At 40.1% G+C, this 18,999-nt stretch overlaps 1 protein-coding gene across 2 annotated transcripts in view; it reads left to right on the top strand.

Moving 5' to 3' along the window:
* The window catches only part of LOC124552497 (angiotensin-converting enzyme-like), a 227,308-nt gene that overhangs the window by 180,224 nt on the left and 28,085 nt on the right, over positions 1-18,999 (top strand). For both annotated transcript variants that reach the window (XM_047126780.1, XM_047126781.1), the window contains exons 7-8: positions 6,379-6,570; positions 15,629-15,726. In XM_047126780.1, coding sequence (XP_046982736.1) covers positions 6,379-6,570; positions 15,629-15,726 — 290 coding nt within the window. The remainder of the gene's footprint in view (positions 1-6,378; positions 6,571-15,628; positions 15,727-18,999) is intronic.

The raw sequence follows: 18,999 nt of genomic DNA, 5'->3' as shown, positions 1-18,999 counted from the left end.
AATAAAGACCAGTTTAAAAGGAGCCTGAAAGACTTACTACTGGCCAACTCCTTCCACTCCATTGGCGAAATTTTTAATAGAAACAAATGATGTATTGTATTCATTTCAGCTTAAAAAAAATCGACATGTTCCACATCCATGAGGATCTCCTCAGCACGGATCTATGGAACGAAAAACTAATCTAATCTGGGTGAAGCCGTGGGTTTTACGACGACACGATAAAAGCATTCAACAAAACTTGTTACGTGAGCTTACAGTGGAAGACGTCAAGTCGTACATCAATTACTTAAGAATGGATGAGCATACATTCCTGTATGTGCTCAATGAAGTGTATCCTCATACCACAAAGCACAATTTTCACTTAAGAACTGCTATATCTTCAGAAGACAGGCTCACTATAACACTCCGATTCCTTGCTACAGGAGAGGGTTATGTTATGTTAGGTTAGGTTAGGTCAGGTTAGGTCTCCAATCTTCTTAATGTATTTTTGTATTCAGGGTGCCTCACGTTGTAAAGCGCCTCATAAGCTTCAGACATCTCTATTAATTCTGTAGTTGTCGGCACACATCAATTGTATTTACCGGCAATGTTTATAAAAACACTACAGACGACAGAACGCTGCAGCGATGCTAGCGCTCCGCGTGGTAACATATCGCATTGCAGTGAACAGAAGACAAGCGATTTCTTTGATCAAATATACGGCCTCGGCCTAGATTTGATCAAATATTGGACGACATTTGTCAAAGATCCCTATTACACTATCAAATATCTTTGACAAAGATATTGGACAAAGATACTGGACAAAGAAATTTGATAGTGTAATACCGGCCTTATCACCTGCAAGACGAAATCTTGCAACGCAAAATCGTTGCCTAGCAACCGCACGAAGCCAGCCAATGAGAGGCGGTGTTGATCCTCAAATGGAACGATGTTGCCTAGTTCCGAAACACGACCGCGCAAGTTAAATGCAGCAGTGTTCTTCGCTTAGATTTGGTACTACGCTTAACTTGAAATCAAGTTTGTACTTTACTTTTATTACTTTTCTACTGTTTCTTCAGTTCTGTATTGTCTCAAAATATGCTCACAATGGCAATTTGTCCAGCACAAGTTATACAAGCCAATGCACCTGTTTCTGCCCGACTGGGCAATGGCGTAGTAGTGGCGGTATTTTAAAAAAGAAAAAAAAGTCGTTATTATGATTCATCTGTTTCTGATTTCGGGCAGCCTGAGTCGTTGCCAACATTCTCACCATATCGAATTTCAAAGTAACATTTACCAGTCTAATGTAGCATATTTCACAACGATTACCAGTTTCATTTAATGACAAAACGTTTAGTTTACGTTTGCCCATAGCTCATATTTTAATGACATTAGACAGGTTATGCCCAGTTTTACACAAAATAAATTTGATAACAAATTTGCCATTGATACTGAATGACAAAATTTTTAATAACAGATAAGCAGAAGTAAAAATACAGAAAAACAAATTTTTCAGTAATGATAAGCGCTAATAACCTGGATCAGGTAACATAATCTCGCAGACTTAACAATAGTTGACAAAGCTCTATACAGTATGTCTGCAAAACTAAGAGTTAGACATTTACACAAATGGCAAACTATTTTTTAAATCACATTTGCATCAGTACAAAGCACCAGAAACAGTTTTCACACTTAGTCTATACTTCCTCTTCTCCTGTATTTTCAGCACTAAACTACACTTGATCTTCCATTCTTCTCTCCACAGGGAGTTGTTTTCCACATGAAGAAGATGAGTTCTACACAGTTCCTAATTATTTAATTTATCTTTGTTCGACAAATTTGCCTGGAGGTATTGCTTTATCTTATGCAAAAACAAGAAATGAAATGTTCTTTCAGTTTTATTTTGAAGGTTGTCAGTTCTTTATGCTCACTAGCATTCGGTTATAAATTAAGCTTCCTGCCTTTCTGGGATCCCTATTTGCGTTTTCAAGCTTTTTGCTGCAAGTATGGCAATCTCCCTAAAGTTCTTGTGTTGTGGCCATGAAAATCTCTGTTTAGACGTGCTGTACAATTTAACATTAAAAGCAATATTGTCTCATGCATGTCCAAGCTAGATATGTTAATATTTTAAAATCGTATTTGCGGGCTTCTGGCAGTTTTAGTTTTGTTATGCGTCTGATAGCTTCCTTCTGTAGTTTTAAAACTTTCTGAACCGCTTCTGATAACTTTTTCTTTCTACAAATTGAATCACAGCTTATATATAAATTTCATTTGATAGGAAAATAATGGTTTACAGGTTGCTTTATATGAGGAACCAGTAATTAACCTAATAGCTTTCTTCTGCAATAATATATCACACAGACATGCTGGAATTTCCTAAAAAAAATGATATTACAATATGAATGAATGCTGGTGAAATAGGATGTTCTCACAAAGATTTCAGGTATTGCTACACTATTCGTAAGTTGCCTTGTAGACAAAATATCCTACACAGGTGTTTACGCTGGCTCAGAGAGCACTGACAGTAGTTGCTGGGGGTTTCTGGGCAGCTTGCTGATTAGCTTTATCACTCATGTAGGTACTGCAAAGACAAGATTAGAATAATAACAGTGTGCTCCAAGGTGTTAAGGCACTCATTCTTTCCAGGCTTCATAGGTGAAATGAAAAGTAAGAAGCTCTAATAAGTGGCACAATGGGAAGTACCCTCTGCCATGCACTTCACACTGGTTTGCAGAGTGTAGATATAGATGTCAGTATCCCAGATCTCTTAGACAGGGAAATGTACAGTTGAGCAAATCAGTGGAAGCAGTTGTTCTTCATAGAAGGCTTGCACACTCCTTACAACTTGTGGTCAGGCCTTGTTCAGATGAAATATTTTGTTGCTCACATTGCAGTATGTTACTTTTCTGCTGAGATATGTGTTTTAAATAAATCACTTTTTGGGACTATGATGATCACAGTACCAACATGTATGTTTTTTCATCCAAAATTCACTATATTTTATACTAATATAAAAGGAAACCTACTGGTGATGGTGAACGTGTATGGATAAAGGAGGAAAACAAGAAGCTGTGTTTTGCTCAGTTTAGCAGTCTCAACACTGATAAGTTGTTAAAACCTTTCATGTGCCTGCTTACTACTGCTCAATGGTTCATTTAGAATGGTTTGATAAATTTCCTGTAACTCTTAAGTAAAGTGGGTAAGAACAAGTCTTACGTATTTTGTGATATTTTGTTAGTCACAAGTACATGAAATATAGATTACAAAGCAAGAGAGGTAGCTGGACACTACAGTATTCTTCACCTTATGCTTGAATCCTTGTGCGTTTTGATTGTAATGTCTTTCTTTTCATGAAAAAAAAAGAAAGAAAAAGCTATTTTTGTGTGTGTGTGTGTGTGTGTGTGTGTGTGTGTGTGTGTGTGTGTGTGTGTGTATGTATGTGTGTGTGTCCATCCGCCCCTCCTTCTGGACGTATGTGAATGAGGAGGGGCACTACGTCAGTCCTTAAATTTGTGTGTAAAATAGTAGGATACCCACTATCTAAAATAATAACCAATCCTTTGAACAAGGAAGCTTCCCAGAGGTGCTGAAGTATGTAGAAGTAAAACCGTTGCTCAAAAAAGGGTCAAGAGAGGATATGGGGATCCCATATCCCTCCTTCTAGTCCTATCAAAAATCTTTGAAAAAGCTGCTGCTAATCAGATTCGAAATTTTATGGAGAAATATGATATTATTATGGAAAATCAATTTGGTTTCCAGCGTGGCAAAAGTACTACTGTTGCAATTAACAAGTTTATCGACAAGATCAGCACATCATTAGACAACCATCATAAAGTTGCAGGAATCTTTTGTGATCTCACAAAAGTCTTTGACTCTGTAAATTATGCACTGCTCATCTATAACCTTGACAAGTATGGGATCAAGGGTAATGTTCTAAATTGGCTTACATCATACTTATCAAATAGGAAACAAAGAGGGATTGTCTCATCAAATGCAGCAAATTACTATTCAAAATGGAAAACAGTAGCCCAAGGTGTCCCTCAAGGCTCGATTCTAGGACCTATTGTGTTCTTGTTCTATGTTAATGATTTACGGAACAATATAAATGCTCCATCGATTTTATTTGCAGGTGACACATCTGTATTAATTGAAAACCAGGAGCCAGAAAACATCCCTCTCTACATAATAAACACAATGAACAAACTAGAAACATGGTTCCAACTGAATGGATTAAGATTGAACATCCCCAAAACCCACATGGTCCAGTTCAGAACAAAACAATCAAACCCCAAGAAATTAAAATAACTCATAAAAATCAGGATATAGAAGGAGTAGAGGCTGTGAAGTTTTTAGGGTTAAACCTAGATAAAAATTTAAATTGGAATAAACATTTTGACTACCTGTTAAATTATGTAGCTTTGCATTTGCTATGCAAATATTAGCTGGTGCAACAGACATGAATACAAGGAAAATTGCATACCACAGCTACTTTCAATCAGTTGTAAGGTATGGTATTATTTTTTGTGGAAATTCAAGCAATATATTGCGCATACTAAAGTTAAAGAAAAGAATAATAGGGAAAATGTGTACCGCCCATCCAAGGACATCATGTCGCCCACTATTTGAAAAACAACAGTTATCTCCTTATACATCTATGATATTATCATCGTTCTACATAGCAATTTAGAGTTATTCGAGAAAAATTGTTTCAATCACGCGTATAACACGAGAAACAAAGACAATTTTATGCTTGCCACTCATCGCTTAAACCTATATGCGTAGTCTCCTCAGAATATGGCAATGAAAATTCATGACAACCTGAAAGGAAAGAATGTTCTGAGTATGAACCTAGAGACACTGAAAACAAAGCTGTATGATATACTTGTCAAACGCTGCTACTACACTGTTGAGGAGTTCAAGGAGGATGAACTGAACATTTGAGCAGGATAAATTTACATATAGTCTTGTGTGTAAATGTAGCTGTCCTTCACAAAAGGGAGGAAAGAAAAAAAAAAGTTTATATTAATGTTAAAATTCTTTGTACCAATTAGGCCTAAGTAATGTTATCCATTTTCTTGACATGTCTCCTGTACACTAATCATATGATTAGAAATTGTATGTTATGAGATGAATAAAACACTATTCACTATTAAAGTTGAGAATTTGCATCTGACGGGATGCATGGCTAGAGTAGTCCATGTGGGGCTCTTAAAACTGTTATGCTTCCAGCATGTTATAATGCACGCAACAGTGTGGGGAGAAAGCCATATGTGATGGTGTTCCAAATGAAAGCTAAGCAAAAAAACAGTATGTTTTTACATATGCCATGGATCTCATGTTTTGAGATGTGGACAGAAATTGAGGAGGTACCTTTAATTTAAGTGCAAAGCAATGAAATGACATTTAGTTACTAAATTACCTGATAATTCTACTTTAATCTAAAACATTACATTTAAGAGTCCCAAAGTGCTCAGAGCCATTTGAACCATTTTTGAACACTCTTCAGTGGAGCATGAGTTATTAGTAGAAATTTCTTTAATTTAGTCTTAAACTTCACAACATTATCTCCTTGACATTTGATATTGTTGAATGCCTGTTGTAGACATGTCTCTGACTCATTTTTCTACTGATGTTAACCACTTGAGGCCTTTGTAAAGGTTTCTTTTAGTGCTGGCATTACATTCACACTTTCCAGATATTTTTGTGAGAAGAGAAATATTGGTAACAACAAACCACATGAATGACTGTAGGCTATGTACAATAAATTTTTATGTTTACAGATGAATGTCTTGGAACATAAAAATTTATTGCCAAATTAAAATAAATGAATTACTTGGGTTAAATATAATGTATGGAAGCTAAACATTCAGTTGTGATAATATTAAGCCTAAATCAATGTAAATATTCTTGTATGATTTAAAAATGTGTATTTTAAATCACAATGATTTGTTCAATATCATATTGTATACGTTGTACAACAAATGATCAAAAGGACCAATAAAAATGTAATGTGAAGTAGCTGTCAAACTACGTGGTTTTTTGAAGAAATCTCTGCTGGATTTCTGGAATTAACAACAGATTAAAGTCTTATAGCACATTTCTGTACTCTGTAAATACTATCGCATAACTTAAATTTCTCTCAGAAAATGTCTCCATAGAACAATCATCTTAGACATGAAATGAAAAAACTAAAATGAAAAACACACAGAAAATATTTGAGTTTGTCACTGTGCCAGCATGCATAACACAGTAAAATTCGTCAGCATTACTAATTGCTAATTATGTGTTTATTTAAATATAAAAACACAGGAAAATAACAAAAAACACACCGCAGCTGTTGACCCATACATTAAAAAAAATTGTCAAAGTGCCATTATTGGTGACCACTTTCTGTTTCAGATTTCACTGACACTGCAGAGTACTGGATGTTCCCATACGAGTCTCCCACTTTCAGAACAGACGTAGACTATGTGTGGTCGCAGATCCAACCGCTGTATGCCCAGCTGCACGCGTATGTCCGCAGGAAACTACGTGATCTGTATGGCCCAGACAAAATCAATCGGCGGGCTCCTCTTCCTTCTCACATTCTTGGTAAGAGGCAATTTGGTCTCTTTGTTTAGTTTTGAGGGAATCTCTTTGCGTATTGTATTTGGAATTGACTCTTTTTACAATCCAGATGGGTTAGCTTGATGTAAATTCTGTGTGTTCAAAATGGCTTCAGCTAAGTGCCACAATGGTTCACTCACCGTGAACATGACCAATTCCACCCCTAGTTACTAAAGTCAAAATACCTGTTGCTACTGCAGTGCTTGGCCCCACAAATCCTTATATATAAATAATTAGCTACTAATAAAAGTTCTTCTAATACTTTTTCAATGAATACTTTTGAACTGAAAAAGAAAATGGGGATGCTCGGAGAAACCTGTGAACTTTCTCAAATAATGAAAAGCGTAATTGTTGCTTTAACAGATGCTGGTCTAGGTGAAACTAATTTTGGAATCTCTAGAAGTCGAGCAGTATGTCTCTCAAGGTTAATGATATGATCCCCAAACTAATTTTAAGGCATATAATCTTAGCTGTTGGATATTAATCTTTAATGTCTATGTTACAGTGCTTGTTAAGAAGAAACAATTTTTTTTATTGTCAGTAAAATTCTTCTGGGCTGTTGATCCCATTGTCAATATACAAAATTGTCCGACATTTCAGCCACTTGCAATAGTGGCCAAAACATTGGACAGATTTATATACTGGCAATGCGGTCAACAGCTCAGAAGAATTTTATTGATAGTGACAACCCGTGAAAGTGTAAGCTTACATTTAACTTTTTATATTTGATACATTAGAAATTTAGTTGAAAGTGTTCTAATATACATCTGGACAGATTATCAGATTTTATAGCTGAGTGTTGTACTTCTTTCTGCGTCAAAGTTAGATTTGCTAGAGATAAGTACAGATTATTTTTCCTGCTAGCATTGTGCTGGTGAATATCTGTATTATTTTCAAACTGTTATGGACTTTGAGGCTGTCATTAACATTCTCAATTGCTTAAATACATGTCTGCAACATGTATGTATTTGAACCCACCTACTCCTCTCCAAATTCATAGAATTTCCTTTGTGCAATAGATAATTTATGCTTAAGTGAACAGTTACCCAAAATATTATCCCGCAGTACATCAGTGAATGAAAATAATCAAAATATATTAAGTTACTGATCTTTTTGACCTCATTATTGGCAACTGTTCTTGTGGCAAAAGTAGCTGAACCTAGATAGATGCAAATATTTGAAAATCTAGTTCGAGCATTTTCACTTTTATTGTATTTTTTCTACTCAGTCAATCTACTGCATAGCACTAAATTTACAAATGCATTTCTCAATGATTAACTTATAAGATTATTTGGCTGTTTATCCAGCATTATTTAGTTAATTCTTTATGCCAGTCTTGTAGAATGTGAATCGTGTTGCATTGAAATTCCTCCCAGTGCTCTAGAATAAAATTATACATATGACCCTTTCCTACATGCCCCCCCCCCCCCCCTCCCCTTATTGGGCCGATGTATGGAGCACAGAGAAACTAACAAGAAATAGCATTCACACTTGCTTTCGAGCTCTTGCTTTTTTTCTAGCAAAAGTACACACATTCACACACAAACAACCATGCAGACACCCATACACACTCTCACATGACCACAGGAAGAAAATAATCTGAAAAAATGCACCACTGAACTTTGGGTTATGAACAAAACACAAAGATGGTGAAACTTCCTGGCAGATTAAAACTGTATGCCAGACTGAGATTCAAACTTGGCACCTTTACCTTTCGCAAGCAAGTACTCTATCAGCTGAGATAACCAGCATGACTCAGAATCCATCTTTTCAGCTTTACTTCCAGCAGTATCTCATCTCCTATCTTCCAAACTTCACAGAAGTTCTCCTATGAGATTTGCGGTAGTAGTATTCCCAGAAGATAAGATATTGCAGAGAGCTATAAGATCCTGCTGCGTATGCCATCAATTCTTGCAAAGTATAAGGTTTTTAGATCTTTTACAGCTTAGTCTGTTCCCTCCACTATAACACAGTCAACAATTGTTGACCTAGTTTTCCATTGACTGCTGATTTCCATTACAATTCATTCATCTTAAATTTTCAGCTATTTCAGTAAAGTAGCTGTTGAATATATTTGTTGTTGTTTTTTTTTTAACAAGACAATATTTTCATTGGTTTTCTTATTTCCACAATTCCTTTTTTATGATGCCCCACATTTCTTTTATTTTACTCTTAGAGTTTTTTTTGTGATCATTTCATTGTGTATTCTTTTAGCCTGATCAGTGACCGTTCACAAAAATTTTGAGACTATTTATTTACTGTAAAATTATTTTTCTTGCAGAGTTTGGACAAGTGCTCTCTTCTTTTGATGAAAAGTTTTAAATTTCCGTGTTATCCAGCTATTGCTGTTGTTTACATTTTGGTTTTAATATTCGTAGAGAGATGGAAGTATCCAAATCTGATCAGTTTTTCTATATGTATGTTGAATTTTGTACCCAGACTTTCAATTTGTAAGATCATTTTATCAGATCTTAAGTTTTGATTAATAAAGAACATACAAAATTTGAAATTTTTTATTGGCACTGGAACAGAACTGCAACTGTGATGAAGTGTAATTACTTGTCAGTTAACATATATTCAATTAGTAGTTTTGTGAACACTGAAGTTACACAACACTAGTAATTTAACAAATATATTGATATTTTTGTAAAAACTAATACCAAAATTTAGTTTTGTTGAGCTGGGTGGTTGTGATGTATTTCCTCGCTGTAAACACGTATTACCTCCTAAGTACAGATATGCTAATATTTCCACAGCTGTAAATATGCTAAAAGTAAGCTTCTGTAGGGTATCTAGGGGCAAAGATCCACATCTCTTACAATTGATTTTTTTTTTCTAAAGAAGATGCTAGGTATTCATATGGGAAGAGCAATAATATGTAGCCTGTACACATACTGTAAATTTAGAACATTGATAGAATTGGAACACTTAGATGTGGAGGACAAAAGCATTTTTCTTTAACAACAGTTACTGAGCATGTTTGCCGCATGAGAGAGGGCAAAGGTCCATGGTGCAGACATTTGCCCCACAGTACAGAAATTGAATGATAACTCTGTAAATTCATGTTGCAATATATTGTATTGAAGAAATAGCACATGATCACAAACACCACTATTTTTGATATTAATATGAGGGTTGTCAAAGATCACTCAACCATTATAAAATTATTGTAAAAGGTAATCATATTTTGAAAATGTCCAGAACAGCTTTGAATTGGTTTTGATAATTTCTGCAAAATGCCTTTTCTACTGAACAAAGATTCTCTATTTGTTGCTGAGAATTGCATTGTCTGAGGAGTCCGCTTGTAAAATAGACCCGTGTAGCCACCATACATATGATATGTCATCTTAGTGACGAAGAGATGAAAATTGCATTTAGTTTTTCCTCAGAAATTAACCACAGTGAAGTGACTAGCCTGGAGATTTGTGTGTGTGCTGTCCCTGTCTGTTTCATCTTTGAACAGGTTTCCAGGATGGTCAATGCTCTCAAGTGACAATTTGGAGTCTGATTCAGTAGAGGACTCAAGTTCCACAGCCTTTTTTGAGGTTGCACATTTGATGGGAAAACACACCTCTGAGGTTTCTTACTATGTTTCTCCTCTTCGTGACTGCTCATTTCTTTTCCCTTGTTGAATATCTTTTGAAGGATTAACTGAAGAATGTTCAAATCGGTCACTGAAAGGCAAAGAGGAAGTTTCAGGGATTTCTGCAGCTGGTGCATCCTGATTACTTTCTGGATCAGAAGCTTCACTGCTTCTTGGTTTCTGCAGTGTTTGACCATTTCCTGTTCTTCCTCTGTCAGCTTTCATCGCTTCCTAATTGTGGATAACCTAGTGTGCTACCAATTTTCCGTAACAATATGCCATTTCCTCCATCAGTGGTGCCTATTTATAAGTGCCTCTGTCAAAGCCTCAGGCTGAGAGACTTTCATTTATAGTTCCTAAAATGGATACGAAAAGTGTTAGATTCATGTTAGATATGATTTTGTATTTTACAAAGCATTTTTAAGGTACAAGAATGATGATGGTCTCATTAATAAGAATATTAAACTATAACCTCAGTTAATTCATTCCCCATCTCTCCTTATTCTCCCTCATCATGGGGCCTGGAGATTATGAAAGTAAATGAGCCAACAGATGGCGACGAATTGTAAAGCCTCAGTGTTATATTTCTGCATAATTAGTTAAACTAAATACTCAAGTAGTTTACCACTGGCATCTCACATTCATTATTGGACTTGAGGCTCGCTCATTTCTAATAACTATAAATTATTTGGGATGTTATGATCAGGTCGATACAGACTTACTGTCTAGCATGAAGAGTGCTGCTCAAGCAACTTCTAATCCGCATGTGCTATTCAATATTTCTAAGGGGTTCATAATAAACAAAAATGAAGATATGACACGGCAGGTATTATGCAGTCTGTGTCACTGTGACTGTGGATAATGTAGGTGCTACGAAACTTTTCAATTGTAGGATTCACAGAGTATGTGTTGTATATCTCTCACAGAGAATGAAGACATGTAATCTTCTATCGACAGTCTTCAAGTCAACATATCATCAGCTGCCTCAGTTATGCAAAAGCAAACCAGGAATACCTGAGTATGAGTCAGGAAATTTGCAGCTACAGTATTTGTAAAAAGTGAAATGTAGACATCCCAAGTTGTGAGGGATTGTGAACATATGGCATCTGCCCATAGCATCACTGAAAGTACAAATGTTGCCACTGTAGAAGTTAAGAATAGATATTGAGTCTCCTATTTTCAGGTGATCAATTCTTTTGCTCTAATATCACAGTATGTCCGCCTCCACAGATGAAAAGTCTGTGCATCTAACTGCCGTGTGGATGACCCAGCTCGAATTCCCAGCACTGCTAGGAATTTTTAGGACTAGAATGGGGCACACTCTGCCTAATGATGCCAGTTGAGGAGCTACTCCATAGAGAAGTGATGGCTGCTAGATCTGAAACACTGTCAGTGGCTAGGGAAGAGACGTGCTGATCCCTGTGCCCCAATATACCATATCCAAATGGCGCCCATATGTGTCATAGGATGACACAGTGGACAATCAGAATGGTGAGGTCTCCTGAGGATGACCGTGGATTTCAGTTTTAATATCACGTTACAGATGTTTGGAATGGCTAGAATACGTACTGGGTGGTTATAATTAAAGTGAACCTACTCAAGGGGGGGGGGGGGGGGGGGGTCCAGTGTGGGCTGTAATTATCGTAGGGCAGCAAAACTCGGTAGATGAGCTATGCACTAATGCAGAACCGATTTATGCTGGGGAAGGGAGTTACAGGTTTGGCCATCAGGTGTAAATTTGGCACTGTGGATTCAAGAAAGACACATAGAAACATTTCCACATGTAATGGATTAGGAAGAGACATGGGCAGAAAAGGTCAAACAAGTGAGAAAATATAATGTTGATTTTATTATTAACCACCTCTCGCACAGTTCGTAAGGTACGAGCACCAGAGACGTCAATGAAATGCTGCAGCTGTAAAACAATGTGATTGACATTTGCTGGCAGCAGTTCTGGTGCAATCTGAGCAATGTCTTCCTGTACCCTGGCCTTCAGATCAGGTAGAGACTGACTGTCATTGGTAAACATGTTTTTTTAGATGTTCCCAGAGCCAGAAGTGTCATGATTTCAGATCAAGTGATCTTGCAAACCATGCATCTGGAAAACCTCTTTTGATAACACGTTTGTGGAAGGCAGCATTCAGCAGATCTTTCACTAGGTGAGCAACATGAGATGTTGCCTCATACTGCGTGACAATGGTGGTTTCCAGACAGCTGCACTCTTCCCTAGCAGGAGTCACGTACTGTACAAGGAATCTCAATAATGTGCAGTCGTCACGGTACATCTAACGGGCCCTCTGGGTGTATTTGCTTCAAAGAAGAACGGACTGAGAATAAAGGTGCTTCTGAATCCACAGCAAACAGTCACGTATAGCAAGTGGCTCTTCATGCACAAGATGTGGTTTAACAGCACCCCATATTTGGCAGTCCTGTGTATTCACTGCACCCTGTTGTGTAAAATATGTCCTGTCACTCTGTGGAACATCGCCTGGCCACATGTCATTACTATATTCAAATTCATCATAAATAAACATGTAAAAATATATACCAGCAGCAACTATCTATGCAGAGGCTAACTATTTCTAGTGTTTGCAGAGAATTTTGTTTTTTGGTACACCAGTTAATTAAAGAATTTTTGTTTATAATCAACTGGTAGTTTTATTTATCCTTATGCTAAACGTTCATTTATTACAGGATTTCGTGGGATGCAGAGGAGTGGCCTTTTTTTTTTTTTTTTCTCCCCAAGTGGGCTAAGGTACAGATCAGTCTGTCACCATATCCAGATTTTTAGTATTACTTTTGTTGGCTTCACCAACTAACAACAAAACTGTGAATATATGTACCAAAAGGTGACGTGACAGCAGCCATTAACCTTACATCATTGACCATAGCCAAAGTACAAATGAAACTTCCTGGCAGATTAAAACTGTGTGCCCGACCGAGAATCGAACTTGGGACCTTTCCCTTTTGCGGGCAAGTGCTCTACCAACTGAGCTACCGAAGCACGACTCACGCCCGGTACTCACAGCTTTACTTCTGCCAGTACCTCGTCTCCTACCTTCCAAACTTTACAGAAGCTCTCCTGCGAACCTTGCAGAACTAGCACTCCTGAAAGAAAGGATATTGCGGAGACATGGCTTAGCCACAGCCTGGGGGATGTTTCCAGAATGAGATTTTCACTCTGCGGCGGAGTGTGCGCTGATATGATTAATCTGCCAGGAAGTTTCATATCAGCGCAAATTCCGCTGCAGAGTGAAAATCTCATTCTGGAAACATCCCCCAGGCTGTGGCTAAGCCATGTCTCCGCAATATCCTTTCTTTCAGGAGTGCTAGTTCTGCAAGGTTCGCAGGAGAGCTTCTGTAAAGTATGGAAGGTAGGAGACGAGGTACTGGCAGAAGTAAAGCTGTGAGTACCGGGCGTGAGTCGTGCTTCGGTAGCTCAGTTGGTAGAGCACTTGCCCGCGAAAGGCAAAGGTCCCAAATTCGAGTCTCGGTCGGGCACACAGTTTTAATCTGCCAGGAAGTTCCATATCAGCGCACACTCCGCTGCAGAGTGAAAATCTCATTCTGAATTCTCATTCTGGAATGTACAAATGATTAGCTTTTCAGAGCATTCACACAAGGTTGGCACCGGTGGCGACACCTACAATGTGCTGACATGAGGAAAGTTTCCAACCGATTTCTCATACACAAACAGCAGTTGACCGGCGCTGCCTGGTGAAATGTTGTTGTGATGCCTCACGTAAGGAGGAGAAATGTGTACCATCACGTTTCTGACTTTGATAGAGGTCGGATTGTAGCTTATCACGATTGCGGTTTATCGTATCGCGACATTGCTGCTCGCGTTGGTCGAGATCCAATGACTTTTAGCAGAATATGGAATCGGTGGGTTCAGGAGGGTAATACAGAACACTGTGGTGGATCCCAATGGTGACGTATCACTAGCAGTCGAGATGACAGGCATCTTTTCCACATGGCTCGTGCAGCCACATCTCGATCTCTGAGTCAACAGATGGGGATGTTTGCAAGACGACAACCATCTGTACGAACAGTTCGACGACATTTGCAGCAGCATGGACTATCAGCTCGGACACCACGGCTGCAGTTACCCTTGACACTGCATCACAGACAGGAGCGCCTGCGATGGTGTACTTGGCGACGAACCTGGGTGCACAAATGGCAAAACATCATTTTTTCGGATGAATCCAGGTTCTGTTTACAGCATCATGATGGTCGCATCCGTGTTTGGCGACATCGCGGTGAACGCACATGGAAGCGTGTATTCGTCATCGCCATACTGGCGTATCACCCGGCGTGATGGTATGGGGTACCATTGGTTACATGTCTCGGTCACCTCTTGTTCGCATTGACGGCACTTTGAAAAGTGGACATTACATTTCAGATGTGTTGTGACCCATGGCTCTACCCTTCATTCGATCCCTGCGAAACCCTACATTTCAGCAGGATAATGCACGACCACATGTTGCAGGTCCTGTACGGACCTCTCTGGATACAGAAAATGTTCGACTGCTGCCCTGGCCAACGCATTCTCCAGATCTTTCACCAATTGAAAATGTCTGGTCAATGGTGGCCGAGCAACTGGCTCATCACAATACGCCAGTCACTACTCTTGATGAACTGTGGTATCCTGTTGAAGCTGCATGGGCAGCTGTACCTGTACACGCCAGCCAAGCTCTGTTCGACTCAATGATGTCTGGACTTCTTCCCAAAATATTGGGATTGAGGTCTTAATGTGCTGTACCATGGTTTGGTCACCCATTATTTGTAAGTGGTCACCCAGCCACAGTTAATTATTTTTACCTGTTTTTTACTGGTATTTTATTTTTAGTTTTATCTACCTGTTTTGATATGCCGTGTCCAACTGAACTGATCTTTGTTTAACAGATCTTGGCTGCACTCGTCAACATTTCTTTTGGGAATGGGTGCTGATAACGTCGTTGTTGTGCGCCCTAAAACACTAATCATCATCATCATCATCACATTCGACTCAATGCCCAGGCATATCAAGGCTGTTATTACGGCCAGAGGTGGTTGTTCTGGGTACTGATTTCTCAGGATCTATGCACCCAAATTGTGTGAAAATGTAATCACATGTCAGTTCTAGTACAATATATTTGTCCGATGAATACCCGTTCATCATCTGCATTTCTTCTTGGTGCAGCAATTATAATTAGATTAGATTAGTTTTTCTTTCCATAGATCCGTGCTGAGGAGTCCTCGTGGATGTGGAACATGTCAATTTCTTTCTTTTTATTAGGCTGAAATAACAATACTAATAGTATGAGTATATACAATACATCCCTTTTTTTAAGCTGAAATAACATGGCTGGTAGTGTATATTAGCTGCAAAAAAAGAAAGGAGGAAGAGGTCAATCTGGGATGATGCTCACGAAAATAAATTTAAAAAATGAGAACCAAAAAGAAAATTATTTGTTGCAGGGAACATGTGGGCGCAGTCATGGTCTAACATTTTAGATGTCACCATTCCATATCCTGGGAAAAATTTCCTCAATGTGGGTCCAGAACTGCTTGCACAGGTAAGTTAAGTAAACACAGTCATCTCATAGAAATACTTACATGTAACAATTTGTACAGATACTCGATAGAATTAGCAACGATATAAAGGAAATTCCAAGTTGCATGTAGGCGCAAGGAAAAAACTGTGATATTTAAGCTTTCAGCCAAAAATCCTTCTTCTGCAGTAGAAAACACACACACACACACACACACACACACACACACACACACACACACCCGCGCGCGCGCGCGTGCGCGCAACCACTGTATCTGGCCACTGAGCATCTGTTTTTGGACAGAATGACTACAAAGATTGAGTTGTAGGTATAACAGGTGGCAGACATTGGCATCTTGGCTGTATACAGGGAATATGTTAGTCTACAATGGAGATTACTTACAAAACACTCATGTAACCCATAGTAAAATATTGTTCAAGTGTGTGGGATACCCACCAAATAGGACTGGCAGGTGATATTGAACTTATACAAAGAAGGGTGCCAGGAATGGGCACAATTTTATTTGACTCGCAGGAGAATATCGTGGAAATACTGAAAAACATGAACTGGTAGACATTTGAAGGCAGATGCTTACTAGCCTTCACAGATGCTCACTGGCCTTCACAATTCAGCATCTTCTCTCCCATCAACTTCACCTGGTCCTCCTCAACCTAGCGTGTCACCTAGCCACATCAGCACGGTAGCCAGTCCGTTGTGGTGGGGCCACCATGTACCCTGTTGGTCGTAGCCCCCTGACCGCACAGGAATCGCTCTGCTGATGCCTGCACTGTTAACTCCCCACGTATGCCAGGGGGTAGGTGCCCATTCCCCAGGGGCATTGGAATACCGGCAATGGCCATCCTGCCGTGTGCCCTTTGCTGCGGTTGGGTGGCACTCGTGGGGAGGGCCCCTGGTCATAGTGGGTGGCATCAGGGCAGGTGACACGCCATGAAGTGTAGTCCATCATCTCTTGCTGGTGGTGAAGCACCAGCAGTCTCTAAGTGTTCACGTGCTCAATTCAGTGCACAGAGGTATGACCCCAAATCATTCCCCTCCCTGGCCACACCATGGAAGGAATTTCATTCTAAGGGTGGCAGCAGATCTTATTTGCCCCAGTACCTTGAATGTTAGAGAGCTGACGGGGAATCTTTCGTGATGACTAAGCCTCAGATTTTTGTTGAGCATTTAGAGTAAAAGTTTTCGGAGGTGGAGGGATTGTCCAAAATGAGATCTGGGTCAGTCTTGATCAAAACAGCATCCTCTGCCCAGTCATGCCCCACAACAGCTTAAATATGATCCTGGGTATCATATTTCACAGGGACCTTCTCTGCAGTCTGATGATGAGCGGTGCGCCAATTTAGAGCGGCGAGGTCTTCATTTCGTCCGACGTGTCCACCGTGGTCTGAGGGATAATCAGGTTGCCACTGGTGCCTTCATCTTGGCCTTCGAGGGTGATACATCGCCCGAGAAGGTCAAGGTGATGGTCTACTGCTACAATGTAAAGCCCTATATCCCTCCCCCGATGCGGTGCTTTAAGTGCTGGAAGTTCGGCCATATGGCTTCTCACTGTACTTCCAGCATCACGTGTCGAGATTGCGGATGCCCGTCACATCTCAATACTCCGTGTGCTCCGCCTCCCATCTGCGTCAACTGCAGAGAGCACCATTCGCTTTGCTCGCCAGACTGCAGGATTCCCCAGAATGAAAGGAAAAGCGTGGAGTACAAGACACTGGACCAACTGACCTACGCTGTGACTAAGAGAAAATTTGAACGCCTGCATCCTGTATGTATGACAACAGCTCTGGCACCATCAGATCTGCCAACCCCAGTCACCTCTTACAGCCGGAAGACTACACCTGCCCCCTTGATGGTGTGGGGCATTTCCCTCCCTGTTGCTCTCGCAGCACCTACTTTGGGACGCACCATCAGGGACATCCATCCCCAATACTGTGCCACAGAAGCGTAAGTCTTCTTTGGCTTCTCTCGCTAGGAAGCGGTCCCTTGGGTCACTCCCTTCCCAGGTTTCTGCTACTGGAAAAGATGACGTCCACCAGTGGCTGAAGAGCTCAAAAGCAGCTGGTCGTAGGGTTTCACACTTATCCTCAGTCCCAGAGACAGAACCAGTGAAGTCCTTCCAGCCAGGAAAACCCAAGGAGCAGTGAGAGAAATCCAAAAAGCAGTCCCCTAATATGAAGGAAATTGTGGTCGCACCCACACCACTGCTACCTACAAGCTCTGAGTCTGAGGATGGGGTGGAGATTCTGGCGTCCGCTGAGGACCTAGATCTCACCAGACTCTCAGACACAATGGATATAGACTGCTCAGGCAATAAGTCGGTGGCAGCAGGTGACTCTGAGGTGTAAATTGCCTCATTGAATGTTCCATACCTTCCCAGTCAATGGGGACCCCTGCCATCCACGGCAGGAACTGTAGTGACTATAATTGAGTGTCAGTTGGAGTTTGCATTTATGTCCTAATCTCAGTCTGTAGTGATACTGTGCCCCTTCAAACCCCTCTCGAAGAAGCTATGGGTGTCAGAATAAGGAAAACGCAGGAAATAACTGTCTGCAATGTTTATCTTCCTCCAGATGGTGCCGTACCCCAAAATGTATTAGCTGCACTGAATGATCAATTCCCTAAACCTTTCCTACTTTTGGGAGATTTTAACGCCCATAACCCCTGGTGGAGTGGCAATATGCTTACTGGCCGAGGCAGAGATGTAGAAATGTTACTGTCTCAGTTTGACCTCTGCCTCTTAAATACTGGGTCCACCACACACTTCATTTAGGCTCATGGTAGTTACTCAGCCCTTGATTTATCAATTTGCAGCCAAGGACTTCTTCCATCTATCCACTGGAAAGCTCATGATGACCTGTGTGGTAATGACCACTTCCCCATCTGCCTGTTACTGCCCCGGCATCAGGCCCACAGACCCCTGAACTAGGCTTTAAACAAGGCGGACTGGGAAACTTTCACGTCTGCTGTCACCATTGAATCTCCCCCACATGGTAACATCAAAATGATGGTTGAGCAGGTGACTACAACAATTGTTTCTGCAGCAGAAAACACGATCCCTCGCTCTTTAAGGTGCTCCCGACGTAAGGCAGTTCCTTGGTGGTCACCAGAAGTCGCTGAAGCAATTAAGGAGCATCAGCGAGATCTACAGCAGCATAAGCGGCACCCTTCCCTGGAGCACCTCACAGCCTTTAAATGGCTCCGTGCCTGCATTCGCCAAATTATCAAATGACAGAAGCACAAGTGTTGGGAGGAATATCTCGACCATTGGGTGCTGTACGT

Source organism: Schistocerca americana, chromosome 10 (genome assembly GCF_021461395.2).
Source record: "Schistocerca americana isolate TAMUIC-IGC-003095 chromosome 10, iqSchAmer2.1, whole genome shotgun sequence".
Classification (NCBI taxonomy): domain Eukaryota; kingdom Metazoa; phylum Arthropoda; class Insecta; order Orthoptera; family Acrididae; genus Schistocerca; species Schistocerca americana.
The sequence above is the reverse complement of the archived record's forward strand: the minus strand, read 5'-3'. Positions and strand labels throughout refer to the sequence as shown.